General features: G+C 49.8%; 1 protein-coding gene across 1 annotated transcript in view; it reads left to right on the top strand.

Annotated features, from left to right (window-relative positions):
- The window catches only part of LOC140390031 (unconventional myosin-VIIa-like), a 251,412-nt gene that overhangs the window by 18,682 nt on the left and 217,491 nt on the right, over positions 1-15,239 (top strand). The window contains exons 3-4 of the mRNA XM_072474875.1: positions 4,433-4,585; positions 7,838-8,022. Coding sequence (XP_072330976.1) covers positions 4,433-4,585; positions 7,838-8,022 — 338 coding nt within the window. The remainder of the gene's footprint in view (positions 1-4,432; positions 4,586-7,837; positions 8,023-15,239) is intronic.

Raw genomic sequence — 15,239 nt, forward strand, 5'->3', positions numbered from 1 at the left:
ATCAATCTCCAGGGCACAACTGTGTGCAACCCTGGAGAAAAACCATTGGGACATTAAAAAATTGTCATTTTCTTTGAACATTCCCAAATATAAAAATACTGAAAATAGAGGGAAAGGGTGGTGTGGCTAATAGTCAAGTATTATCCAATTGGGTAATGAGTCTAATTGGTGTAGGAAAGCAATCTGTCACAAGGATGGATCGTCACCCTTGATTTCGAGGGACAGCCACCATCGCTGATGACAGATAACGAAGGGTTCGAGCGTGGGGAAAGTCATGTGATGAAACCTTGAGGAGCACATGTAATCACAGTTGGCAACCCTATTGGTTTGGCGTACACCCAATCCCCATTCACATTTATTAGGAGATGGGCGGGGGGATGGGGGGTGCGTTAAAACCCTCGAATGCAACAAAATGTTCAGAAATATACAGGTAAAGGTAAACTCATCATTGTTGCTGATGGCCATAAGCTGCTTTTCCCTTAAGGGGGAGAGCTGACTGGTGATGATTTAACCTGAGGATCAGCACTCCACAGACGAGGGGCAAGGTTAAGAAGGCGGGGCTGTCATAATACACACCAGTATATCATAGTGCAGACACACACACTGATGGACACACAGCAAGACCAATCAACACACACAACACCGCAGCCAATCACCAGTTAGAGCACACGCACTATAAAGACAGAGGGCATCAGAGTTCCCGCTCATTCGGGATGCAGCCTCTCAGAAGGACAGAGCTTACAGCTTACAGCACAGATCCTCACCATGTGCTGAGTGCATAGACTGGTTAGGACAGGCATAGGTCTTTAGTTTAATCTAACATCGTGTTAACCCACAGTGAAAGTATGTTCAACAGTTTCTAACTTAATAAAATGTGTTGCACTATTTTAAGTGTTGGTGGCCTGTGTGTGTTCCACGGATCCAGAGCACCCAACACATCATGGTACCAGTAGTTGAGGGATGTTAGAACTTCTTAGACCTACCTGCAAGTTATCTGCCTGCCACCAGCATACTGCCATCCTGCAAAATGGACAGTGTCCGCCCGCCGCCGCCGCTCCGCATCATCGGTAACCTAGGGGCCAACTGGAAGATATTCAAACAACGCTTCCAGCTCAACCTTGAAGCCACAGACCGGGAAGCTGGCTCAGACACCAGGAGGATCGCTCTCTTCCTATCCCTGGCCGGGGAACATGCCATCCACATTTTCAATTCTCTCACCTTTGCTGATGAAGAAGATAAATCAAAATTCAAGACGGTCCTCCTTAAGTTTGACAGTCACTGCGACATCGAGGTGAATGAAAGTTTTGAGCGCTATGTATTCCAACAGCGTTTGCAGGGTAAGGATGAACCTTTCCAGTCCTTTCTCACCCACCTCCGCATCCTTGCGCAGTCCTGTAATTACGGGCCCACCCCCGACTCCATGATACGCGACCAGATCGTTTTCGGTGTTCAGTCGGACCCCCTACGCCAGCAGCTCCTCAAGGTAAAGCAGCTCACCCTAGCGACTGCCATCGAGACCTGCGTGCTACACGAACACGCCACCAGTCGGTATTCCCACATCCAAGCGGCTGAAACAGCGCTGCAAGGTCTCCAAGAGGCAGAACGGGTCCAAACAATCGAGCAACTCCAGGGCCTCAGCCTGGATGAGGGCGGCCATTTCACGCGCTTTTCACGGACTCCCACACTTGTGCGCACCGAACGAGGGACGGCGACGTCGACGAACGTACTGCGCAGGCGCGCACCATGTACGACCGCACCGCGCATGCGCAGTGGCACAGCGAACGTACTGACGCGACAATGTGCGGCAACTGTGGCTTCGCCCACTTAAAGCGGCAATGTCCTGCCAAATCCCGACGATGCCTGAGATGTGGCAAACCTGGCCACTGCTGCTTTATGCAGATCAGCTCAGCCTGCCAACTCTCGTCGCTCCAGCCAGCCTCGCAGGAATGCCTGGGCCATTCAACCCACGGTCACCGAGCCCGATTCGGACCTGCTGCCCGATATTGACACCGAGGACCCGAAGGCGCCTCTTCGAGTCGGTATCATTACAAAAAACAGGGTGTCCCCGAAGCAAAGAATCCAGCCTCTATCGGTATACATCATCGATCCGGACGATGAGTGGTGTGCCACCCTTACGGTCAACCGGTCCCAAATACGATTCCGCCTGGACACCGGTGCCTCCGCCAATCTCATTGTGTGGTCTGACCTCCAAAGCCTTTGTGTCAAACCAGCCATCCTGCCATCAGCCTGCCAGCTATTAGATTATAATGGCAATGCCATTGCTGCCAGCAGCTCATGCCAACTTGAAGTGACGCACAGGTCGCGCAAAGCCATCCTTCCCTTTGAAATCGTGGGCTCCTCGAAAGCCTCCCTGCTTGGCGCGCAGGCATGCAAGCTGTTGAAGCTCTCACTCTCCTGCTGACGCGTTTGCCTTCAGGACACTGACTTCAGGTCGCAGCTCGACGCCATTATCAACCAGTACCACAACGTCTTCGAGGGCATGGGCACGCTCCCGTACACCTACAAGATCTTATTAAAACCGAATGCCATGCCTGTGGTGCACGCACCTCGCAGGGTCCCAGCACCCCTTAAGGACTGCCTCAAGCAGCAGCTGCAGGACCTCCAGAACCAAGGAGTGATTTCCAAAGTCACAGAGCCGACCGACTGGGTCAGTTCCATGGTATGTGTAAAAAAGCCTTCCGGCAAATTGAGAATTTGCATTGATCCCAAGGATCTCAATCGCAATATCATGAGGGAGCATTATCCAATTCCCAAGCGCGAAGAGATCACATGCGAGATGGCTCGCGCCAAGCTCTTCACCAGACTCGACGCCTCAAAAGGATTCTGGCAACTCCAGCTCGATAAACCCAGCAGGAAACTCTGCACATTTAACACCCCCTTTGGAAGATATTGTTACAACAGGATGCTGTTTGGGATCATCTCTGCATCAGAAGTGTTCCATAGGATTATGGAACAAATGATGGAAGGTATTGAAGGTGTTCGCGTCTATGTCGATGACATAATCATTTGTTCCACCACCCCGCAGGGGCATGTCAGTCGCCTCCAGCGCGTATTGAGACGTATACATGAGCATGGCCTCCGCCTCAACAGGGCCAAATGCTCTTTTGGTCAGACAGAGCTCAAGTTCCTCGGGGACCACATCTTCCAATTGGGTGTGCAGCCGGATGCGGACAAGGTAGCTGCCATCACAGCTATGAAAACGCCAGAGGACAAGAAGGCGGTCCTCCGATTTCTGGGTATGGTCAATTTTTAAGAGAAATTCATCCCTAACCTCGCCTCTCATACCACGGCTCTCAGGAACCTGGTCAGGAAGACGACAGACTTCCAATGGCTCCCTGCCCACGAGCGCTAATGGAGAGAACTCAAGGCAAAACTGACCATGGCCCCGGTCTTAGCTTTCTTTGATCCAGCAAAGGAGGCCAAAATTTCGACCGATGCCGGTCAATCCGGCATTGGGGCAGTGCTCCTTCAACGTGATGAGGCCTCATCATGGGCCCCCGTTGCATATGCGTCACGTGCGATGACCCCCACGGAGCAGCGCTACGCGCAGATAGTAAAGGAGTGCCTGGGCCTTCTGACCGGTGTTGTTATGTTTCACGATTATGTGTACGGACTTCCTCAATTCACCGTCGAGACCGACCATCGCCCGCTGGTCAATATAATGCAGAAAGACTTGAAAAACATGACACCTCGCCTCCAGCGTATTCTTCTCAAGCTCCGGCGATACGACTTCCAGCTGGTATACACCCCAGGCAAAGACCTCATCATTGCTGATGCTCTCTCCAGGGCAGTCAATACTCCATGTGACCCAATGGGATTTGTCTGCCAGGTTGACGCCCATGTGGCCTTCGTGGCCTCCAATCTACCTGCCACGGATGAACGCCTCGTCCAAATTAGGACAGGCATAGGTCTTTAGTTTAATCTAACATCGTGTTAACCCACAGTGGAAGTATGTTCAACAGTTTCTAACTTGATAAACTAGTGTTGTACTATTTCAAGTGTTGGTGGCCTGTATGTGTTCCACGGATCGAGAGCACCCAACACATCAGGGGCCTTTATGAATAACCTCAGCCGGTACTGGAATTGAACCCTCACTGTTAGTCTCGCACTGCATCAGAAATCAGCTGTCTAACCCACTGAGCAAAACTGACCCCCAAGATAAAGTTGCCATCGTCCCAGACCACCATAAGCTGCTTTCCCCTTTGAGGCAGAGAGCTGACTAGTGATTTCACTTGAAGATCACCATACCTCAGGAGAGGGGCAAGGTTGAGATGTCAGGGCCTTCATGAAGAACCTATGCGCGTGCGCACACACACACACACACACACACACACAGTATTATGTACAGGGGTAATTCTTTATATGCAGTAATGAGTGCCTGATTTGACAGTGGTATCTGTTCTGCTTTTAGGAGCAGTGGATTGATGCATCAAATATTAACAGTGTGCGTCCCATGCACCCCACCTCAGTGAAAGGAGTGGATGACATGATCCGAATCGGGGACCTGAACGAAGCAGGCATTTTGCACAACCTCCTCATCCGATATCAAGAGAACATCATCTATGTAAGTTCACCCACAGGAGAAATGATGCTTCGAATATGCTGCTGCATGTTAGGGGCAGCACGGTAGCATTGTGGATAGCACAATTGCTTCACAGCTCCAGGGTACCAGGTTCGATTCCGGCTTGGGTCACTGTCTGTGCGGAGTCTGCATATCCTCCCCGTGTGTGCGTGGGTTTCCTCCGGGTGCTCCGGTTTCCTCCCACAGTCCAAAGATGTGCGGGTTAGGTGGATTGGCCATGCTAAATTGCCCTTAGTGACCAAAATTTCCCATAGTGTTGGGTGGGGTTGCTGGGTTATGGGGATAGGGTGGAGGTGTGGATCTTGGGTAGGTTGCTCTTTCCAAGAGCCGGTGCAGACTCGATGGGCCGAATGGCCTCCTTCTGCACTGTAAATTCTATGAAATCAGGGTCCTGAATGCGCACAGACCGAAGATGCTCAGCAAAGCGATCACCCAGTCTGCGTTTGGTCTCTCCGATATAGAGGAGACCACATTGGGAGCAGCGAATGCAGTAGACCAAATTTGAAGAGATGCAAGTGAAATGCTGCTTAACTTGGAATGAGTGTTTTCGGCTTGGGAAGAGGTAAAGGGGCAGGTGTTACACCTTCTGCGATTGCATGGGAAGGTACCATGGGTGATGGGAGAGGTACTAGGTATGGTGGAAGAGTGGACTAGATTGTCTCGGAGGGAACAGTCTCTGCGGAATGCTGACAGAGGGAGTGAAGGGAAGGTGTGTTGGTGGTGGCATCACGCTGGAGTTGGCGAAAATGGCGGAGGATTATGCTTTGCATACAGAGGCTGGTGGGATGAAATGTGAGAACGAGGGGGTCTCTATCCTTGTTCTGGGAGGGAGTGGATGGGGCGAGGGTAGTGGAGCGGGAGATGGACCGCACACTGTTGAGGGCCCTGTCCACAACTGTAGGTGGGAAATCACGGTTGAGGAAGAAGGAACACATTTTCGAAGCACCATTTTGGAAAGCGGCAGCATCGGAACAAATGCGACGGAGGCGAAGGAGTTGAGAGAAAGGGATGGAATCCTTACAGCTGTGGGAGTCAGTGGGCTTGTGGTGGATATTAGTAGATAGTCTATTGCCGGAAATGGAGACAGAAAGATCAAGGAAGGGAAGGGAAGTGTCTGAGATGGACCAGGTGAAAGTGATGGAGGGGTGGAAACTGGAAGCGAAGTTGATGAATTTCTCCAGGTCCGGACGAGAGCATGAAGCGGCACCAAAATAGTCATCAACGTATCGGTAAAGGAGTTCTGGGAGGGGCCCTGGATAGGCCGGGAACAAGGAGTATCTATTAGAGTAATCGAGTCTGGATGAATGAGGGGATGAGGGTTCCAGTGATGGATGGGCTGAGGACAGCAGTTAACAATGTTATTGAGGCAACCTTTGGCTCATATATGAGTGACAGATTCCTTGATAATTCTCAACTGGGAACACAAAGTAGAAAGCCATTATAACATCAAGTATAACATCAAGCAGCTCCCAACAAATTCTCTTTTCCACTGACTTTAAAGGAATTGGGAATCTGGCGGCTTCCATCATAGACATGTTTTATCATTTCTGAATTCTTTAAAAAAATAATAATTTAGAGTCCCAATCCATTTTTTCCAATTAAGGGGCAATTTAGCATGGCCAATCCACCTACCCTGCACATCTTTGCCTTGTGGAGGCGAAACCCACGCAAACACAGGGAGAATGTGCAAACTCCACACGGACAGTGACCCAGAGCCGGGATCGAACCTGGGACTTCGGTGCCGTGAGGCTGCAGTGCTAACCACTGTGCCCCTAATTTCTGAATTCTATACTAGGCAGATCCTGTCACAGGTGAATCTACGTCACAGGTGGATCCTGTCACGATTGGATCATCTCAGAAGTGGATCCTGTCACGGATGGTTCCATGTCACGGGTGGATCGTGTCATGGGTGGATTATGTCACAGATAGATTCAGTCATGGGTAGATTCAGTCACAGGTGGATATGTCACTGTGAATCCGGTCACAAGTGGATCCTGTTGCAGGCGCATTCATTCATGGGTGGATCCTGTCACAGCTGGATCCTGTCACAGGTGGATTCAATTATGGGTGGATCCTGTCACAGGTGGATCCTGTCACAGGTGGATCCTGTCACTGTGGCTCCTGTCACAGCTGGATCCTGTTGCAGGTGGATTCATTCATGGGTGGATCCTGTCACAGGTGGAACCTGTCACTGTGGATGCTGTCACAGGTGGATTCAATTATGGGTGGATCCTGTCACAGCTGGTTCCTGACATAGGTGGATTCAATTATGGGTGGATCCTGTCACAGCTGGTTCCTGACATAGGTGGATTCAATTATGGGTGGATCCTGTCACAGGTGGATCCTGTCACAGGTGGATCCTGTCACTGTGGCTCCTGTCACAGCTGGATCCTGTTGCAGGTGGATTCATTCATGGGTGGATCCTGTCACAGGTGGAACCTGTCACTGTGGATGCTGTCACAGGTGGATTCAATTACGGGTGGATCCTGTCACAGCTGGTTCCTGACATAGGTGGTTCCTGTCACGGATGGGTCCTGCCACAGGTGGATCCTATCACAGGTGGACCCTGTCACAAGTAGATCAGTTCATGGGTGGGTCCTGTCATGGTGGGTCCTGTTGTGAGTGGGTCTTGTCGCAGGTGGGGCATATCACGGGTATATCCTGTCACAGGTGGGTCATGTTATGGTGGGTGTTGTCGTGCTGGGTGCTGTCATAGTGGGTCCTGACATGAGAGGGTCCTATCACAGGGTTTTGTCATGGGTATGTCCTGTCACAGGTGGGTCATGTTATGGTAGGTCCTATTATGGTGGTTCCTGTCATGAGTGGATCTTGTCACAGGTGGGTCCTGTCATGGGTATGTCCTGTCACGGGTGGGTCATGTTATGGTGGGTGCTGAAATAGTGGGTTCTGCCATGAGTGGGTCCTGTCATGGGTAGGTCCTGTCAATGGCAGTTACTGTTAAAGCCACATCAGATCATGGGCAGATCCTCTCACATGTGAATCCTGTCACAGGCGAGATCCTGTCATGGCCCCGCTCATCCAGACTGCTAATTGTATGCCGATGTGTCAGAGTGTCAGTTATAAATCCAGCCTTCTATCCAACCTTCTGTTGCCAGGTGAGCACCACAGTGTCAGAGTCATTGCCGGGAGCTGGACTGCAGATGGGGGGAATCCAACATGCCTCAACGCAAGAGTGACCTATTTCAAGACTTTTTGTTTTTCACCCTTTCTCAGACCTACACCGGCTCTATCCTGGTGGCTGTGAATCCCTATCAACTGCTCCCATTGTACACCACTGAGCATATTAATCTCTACACAAAGAGGCGCATTGGAGATCTGCCCCCTCACATCTTTGCCATTGCGGACAACTGCTACTTCAACCTGAGGAAGAATAGGGAGGACCAATGCTGTATTATCAGGTGAGCTGGGCAAAATCGAGCTTTAGTTAGCATCATAGCCTATTACCCTGGGGTTGGGGGAAAGGGGCAAGGCCCAACACCCTGGAAACTGAAGCCAGCTGACAAACATGACCTTGAAGTTACATACTGTCCTGTGACAAGTTTGAAATTGCGCCCAAATTTAGGTCATTAATATGTGCCAAGAGAATCAGAAGTCCAAACAATGCCCCCCAGGATCCACCTTTCTCCAATGCAAAAAGTAGCCAAATGGAAAGTGTAATCCAAAATTTACATACACTCTGGCCTGTAGTACAAGATAAGACTAATGGAATTTACGTTTTGGAGCCTTCAAGCTTATTTCTTGCTACCTTTTCCCCTTTGACGTTCAAGGCTCCAGATGTCAAAGATAGATAGTGCAATCAGGAGCCCTAGTAACCATCAGATGACAAATGTACTGTTCTGTAATGGAATATAAACTCGAACAGTGTCACTTTTGATTTATCATTCAAAGGGAGGGGGCAGTATTTGGACCCCGACTTTTCTTGGCACATAGTCACGACCTAGACCTTGGGGGAATTAAAATTTGCAGATCGCACAAATCTCCGAAGAGTAGGATCGTATTAAATTTCAAGAGGACATAGATAGGACTCGTGGAATGGACAGATATGTGGCAGATGAAATTTGATGCAGAAAGGTGTGTGGCGATTCATTCTAGTAAGAAGATCAAAGAGAGACAATATAAAATAAAGGTTATTATTCTAAAGGGGATGCAAAAGTAAGGGGATGTGGGGTATATTTGTACAAATCATTGAAGGTGGCAGGACAGGTTCAGAAAGTGGATAATAGGGCATACAGGATCCTGGGCTTTAGAAATAGGGGTACAGAAAACAAAAGCACGGAAGTTACGATAAACTCTCTCAAAACACTGGTTTGGCCCAACTAGAGTATTGTGTCCAATTCTGGGCACCGCACTTTAGGAAAGAAGGTGCATAAGAGTAGGGGTAGGCCATTTGGCCCCTCCAGCCTACCCTGCCATTTAATTAGATCACACCTGTCCCAGGTTCAATTCCCGGATTGGGTCACTGTCTGTGCGGAGTCTGCACGTTCTCCCCGTGTCTGCGTGGGTTTCCTCCTGGTTCTCCGGTTTTCTTCCACTGTCCAAAGATGTGGAGGTTAGGTGGATTGACCATGCTAAATTATCCTTAGTGTCCAAATAGGTTAGGTGGGGTTACTGGGCTACCGGGATAGGGTGGAGGTGTGGGCTTAAGTAGGGAGCTCTTTCCAAGGGCCGGTGCTGACTCGATGGGCCCAATGGCCTCCCTCTGCACTGTAAATTCTATGATCTATGACCATCTTCCTGCATAATCCCCATATCCCTTGATGCCTAGAGATGTTTCGACCTCGGCTTTGAACATACTCAATGACTGAGCCTCCATAGCCCTCTGGGGTATAGAATTCAAACGTTTCACCTCCCTCTGAGTAAAGAAATTCCTCCTCATCCCAGTCCTAAATGATCTACCTCTTACTCTGAGACTGTGTTCTCTGGTTCGAGATTCCCTCCAGCCAGGGGAAATAGGCTTTCTGCAACTATCCTACCGAACCCTATAAAAATTTTGCACACTTCAATGAGATCACCCCTCCTTCTTTTAAACTCTATACCAGTGACGGGCATCCTCGGGTAGAGAGGGGGTTGTATGATTGGCTGTCCTTCATTTCAGTGGGCCGCAAGACCAAAATCGAGCTTGTTCACTAACCATGACCCCATGAATAAGATGAAATATATTTAATACACACCAAATATTTCATAACGAGTTATAGACAATGCTATATTAATAGAACTGTCATCAACTTCAAATGGCAAAAATAAAAGAAACATTTACACTTTGGACACTGACTGAGAGCTGTGTGTTCAATCTATGTTGTGAGCGTCAGCACACACCTCACTTCACTTGCACTTGCTTTATTTTAAAAAATAAATTTAGAGTACCCAATTCATTTTTTCCAATTAAGGGGCAATTTAGCGCGGCCAATCCACCTACCCTGCACATCTTTGGGTTGTGGGGGTGAGACGCACGCAAACACGGGGAGAATTTGCAAACTCTACACGGACAGTGACCCAGAGCCGGGATTGAACCTGGGACCTCGGCGCCGTGAGGCAGCAGGGCTAACCCACTGTGCCACCGTGCCGCCTCTTGCTTTATGTGCAAATCACTTCAGTCATACCAGCAGGAAAAAAACCGACACGGATGAAAATCAGCGGAATGGGGAAACCCTGCGCATGGGTGACAGTCAACAAAATGTCTCCTGGGGACGCACTCAGAACCCAGATTGGTCCAGGGTGGGTCCCGGGCCGCAGGTTGCCCACCACTGATCTAGAGAATACAGGCCCTGACTCCTCAATCTTTCCTCATGGGACAATCCACCCATGGGATTAGTCGTGAATCTTAATTGCACACCCCCTATGGTCAGTATATCGTTCTTTAGGTAAGGAGGCCAAAAAGGCACACAATATTCCAGGTGTGATCTCACCGAGACTCTATAACTTCAGCAAAAATCCTGAAATCTGTACTCAAATCCCCTTGCAATAAAGGCTGACATCTCGGGCGGAATTTAATGGAAAAGTTTCGAAGTTCATTTGTGATAGGTTTTGCAGGGAGTTTCCCACCGCTATCAAACAACACTTAGGGCGCGATTCTCCCAAAAGGCAACAAAGTCCCCTGGCGAGCGCGCTTAGTTGCCTCTTTCCCGGCACTCGCAATGCCGAGACACATGTCTATTCAACGCGACTTGCGTTGAACAAGGGGCCTGAACGGAGGCTGAGGCCGCACATTGCCTCGTTTTGAACAGTGGGTAGCTCCGCTCGCCCAGGTTGCCCGTGCCAGGGAGTGGGCTCGGGGTGCCCTGACCTTAAGAGGTGGGATGATTCAAGACCCCTTAAGCGGTAACTTGGGGCAGTGGGGGGGGGACCCAGAGGCCGGGATAGGGTGTCCGAGGGGGTGCTGAGAGATCGGAGCAGTATTTAAAAATGGCATCCCAGGGCAACCTGGTGGCGCAGTGGTTAACACTGCTGCCTCACGGCGCTGAGGATCCGGATTCGATCCCGACAACGGGTCACTGTTCTTGTGGAGTTCACACATTCTCCCTTTGTCTGTGTGGGTCTGCTTTATCAATCTCTTGGTTCACCTGTGCTGAATTTTAAAGAACTCCCAATCCACAAGCTCACCAAATTTTTTGGCAACTTTATAAGCCTCTTCCTTTGATCTAACTTCCCTTGTTAGTCATGGTTGGATCTCTTTTCCTATTGGCTTTAAGGAATGGAATCTCTCTGAAAACCATGTTTTGTTTCTTTAAATGCCAGCCATTGCCTATCTACCATCATACTTGGAATGTAATTCCCCAATACACCTCAGCTAACTTGCCTCTCATACCTTCATAGTTTCCTTTGTTGAGATTAAAGACCCAGTTTTAGATTGAACTGCATCACTTTCAAAATTCTAACATATTATGGTCCCTCCTCTTAAAGGTTCCTTCACAATGTGATTATTAATTAGCCCTTTCTCATCGTACAATATTGAATTTAAAAAGGCCCGTTCTCCAATTGGCTCCTCAATAAACTATTCTAGAAAACCATCTTGCATACATTTAGGAATATATTAGCATTAATGCTAATGTTTACCCAGTCTATGTATAGATTGAAGTCACCCATGATTACTGTGTTACCTTTGTTACATGCATCTCTAATTTCCTGATGTATCCATTGCCACTACTATTTGGATGCCTATAAACAACTTCTGCTCCTTACTGTTTCTTAGCTCCATGCAAACTGATTCTACATCTTGATCTTCTGATCTAAGATCCTGTCTCACTAATGTACGGATCCCACCCTTTATTAACAATGCAACCCCACCTTTATTCATATCTTTCCTGAATGTGAAGTACCCTTGAACTTTCAGTTCCCAGCCTTGGTCAACCTGCAGCCACTTCTCCGATTTTACCAGCTTACTTCTATTTGTGCCATCAATTCATCTACCTGGTTGTGAATGTTGCGTGCATTCTCTTTCCACATCTAGTGGTGCACCAAAGCAGACTTTCATCTGTTTCCATAGATTTAAATTTTTTTTTTTCTAAATTTAGAGTACCCAATTCATTTTTTCCAATTAAAGGGGCAATTTAGCATGGCCAATCCACCTACCGTGCACATTTTTGGGTTGTGGGGGTGAAACCCAAGCAAACACTGGGAGAATGCGCAAACTTCACACAGACAGTGACCCAGAACCGGGAAGACTGGTCTCAAATTCAAGGCTTTTGTTCTATTCCACATCAACTCACAGTCACCCATCACCTCCCCCTCCCACTCCTCACTCAACAACATTGGCTCTGGGTCTCTCAGTGTCTCAGATTTACAATCCGCCACAATGTATACAAATCCCTCATTTATTTTTAATGAACATTTTATTGAGGTATTTCTTTGGCATATTAACAGCAACAAAATCAACAATATAAATAATAAGAGAAATATATACATAGTGCAAATTCCACCACCCTCTCCCACAGGCTTGCCATTGCTTACCCTCCTAACCTACGCTAGCCTACCGCCCCCCCCCCCCCCTCTTTCTGCTGATGATTAGTTCTCTGCAAGGAAGTCGACAAATGGTTGCCACCTCTGGGCCAACCCCAGCTGAGATCCTCTCATAGCGAACTTAATTTTCTCCAGGCAGAGGAAGCCAGCCATGTCTGAAAGCCAGGCCTCCGATTTCGGGGGCTTCGAGTCCCTCCACGCCAGCAATATACACCTCCGGGCTACCAGGGAAGCAAAGGCCAGAACGTCTGCCTCTTTCTCCTCCTGGATTCCCGGGTCCTGCAATACCCCAAAAATCGCCACCTCCGGACTCATTGCCACCCTTATATTCAATACCGTGGACATGGTGTCGGCAAACCCCTGCCAGAATCCCCTCAGTTTTGGACATGCCCAGAACATGTGGACAGGGTTCGCTGCCCCCCCTCCCCCCCCCCCCCCCCCCCGCACACTTCGCACACCTGTCCTCCACCCCAAAAAACCTGCTCATCCGGGCCACTGGCATGTGCGCCCGGTGAACAACCTTAAATTGGATCAGGCTGTGCCTCGCACATGTTGCGGTAGCATTGACCCTTCCTAACGCGTCCGCCCAAAGGCCCTCCTCTATCTCCCACCCCCCAGCTCCTCCTCCCACTTCAGCTCCTCGGTTTGCGTCTCCTCCGAACCCATAAGCTCTCTAAAAATGGCCGAGACGCTCCCCTCCCCTATCCATCCTCTAGAGACCACCCAGTCGAAAGCTTTTTCCGCGTCCATCGCAACCACCACTTCAGCTTCCCTACCTTCCGGGGGCATCATGATCACATTGAGTTTGCACATTTTCCCCGTGTTTGCATGTGTTTCACCCCCACAACCCAAAGATGTGCAGGGTGGGTGGATTGAACACGCTAAATTGTCCCTTAATTGGAAAACATTAATTGGGTACTCTAAATTATTATTTTTTAAAAATGATCACATTGAGCAGCCTTCTTACATTGGCCCCCAGCTGCCTACCCTTAACAAACCCTGTCTGGTCCTCCCCTATAACGTCCGGTACACAGTCCTCAATCCTAGAGGCCAGAAGTTTGGCATCCACGTTCAACAAGGATATCGGCCTATAAGAACCGCACAGCTCCGGGTCTTGTCCCTTTTCAAAATGAGCGAGATCATGGCCTGTGACATCGTCTGGGGTAAAACCCGTCTCCCCTTGGCCTCATTAAAGACCTTCAACAGTACCGGCCCCAGTATTCCGGAGAACTTTTTATAGAACTCGACTGGGTACCCATTTGGCTTGGGGCCTTCCCCGACTGCATGTCCTTCAAGCCCTCCACTATATCCTCCAGCCCGACCGGGCCCCCAGCCCTTCTACCAGCCCCCCGTCCACCTTCGGGAAAGTCAGCCCATTCAAGAAGTGCCTCATCCCCTCCGGCCCCCCAGGGGGCTCCGATCTGTACAACCTACTATAGAAATCCCGAAAAGTCTTGCTCACCCCCGCCGAGTCCCCAACTAAGTTCCCATCCCCGTCAACAACTTTCCCTATTTCCCTAGCTACCTCCCTCTTTCTGAGCTGCTGTGCAAGCATCCTATGGCCTTCTCCCCATGCTCGTAGATCGCCACCTTTACTTTCCTGAGCTGCTCCACTGCCCTTCCTGTAGTTAACAAACCAAATTCCGCCTGCAGCCTCTGGCATTCCCTTAATAGCCGTGCCTCTGGAGCCTCCGCATATCTCCTATCCACTCGTAGGATCTCTCTTACCAGTCGGTCCGTCTCTGCCCTCTCCGTCCTGTCCCTGTGAGCCCGGGTCGAGATCAGCTCTCCTCTCACCACTGCCTTCAGCGCTTCCCAGACCACCGCTGCTGAGACCTTCCCCGTGTCGTTTTACCTGCAGGTAGTTCAGCATGCACTTCCTCAACCTCTCGCAGACCGCTTCGTCCGCCAACAGCCCCACATCCAATCTCCATTGCGGGCGCTGCTTACTATCCATACTGACCTGCAGCTCCACCCAGTACGGAGCATGGTCCGAGACCGTAATCGTCGAATAACCCGTGTCCACCACCCCCGCCAACAGGGCCCTGCCCACAACAAAGAAATCTATCTGGGAATACACCTTGTGACAGTGGGAGAAGAAAGAAAATTCCTTGGCCCTCGGCTGCCTAAATCTCCACGGACCCAACCCCCCATCTGCTCCATGAACCCTTTCAGCTCCTTTGCCATTGCTGGCACCTTGCCCGTTCTCGAGCATGACCTGTCCAGGCCGTTCAACCATGTTGAAATTCCCACCCATAATCAGCATGTGCGAATCCAGGTCCGGAATCTTCCCCAGTACCCTCTTTATAAAATCCCCATCGTCCCAATTTGGCGCGTATACGTTGACCAGCACTACCTTCATCCCCTGCAGCTTGCCACTAACCATGATATATCGACCTCCCACATCCAAGACTATCCTCCCTGCCTCAAACGCCACCCGCTTGTTGATCAAAATCGCAGCCCCCCTTGTCTTTGAATCCAGCCCCGAGTGGAAAACCTGACTAACCCAGCCTTCCCTCAACCTCACCTGATCCACTACTTTAAGATGTGTCTCCTGCAGCATCATCACATCCGCCTTCAGTCTCCTCAGGTGTGCAAACACACGTGCCCTCTTCACCGGCCCATTTAGCCCCTGGACATTCCAGGTGACCAGCCTAGT

Source organism: Scyliorhinus torazame, chromosome 14, assembly GCF_047496885.1.
Source record: "Scyliorhinus torazame isolate Kashiwa2021f chromosome 14, sScyTor2.1, whole genome shotgun sequence".
Classification (NCBI taxonomy): Eukaryota; Metazoa; Chordata; class Chondrichthyes; order Carcharhiniformes; family Scyliorhinidae; genus Scyliorhinus; species Scyliorhinus torazame.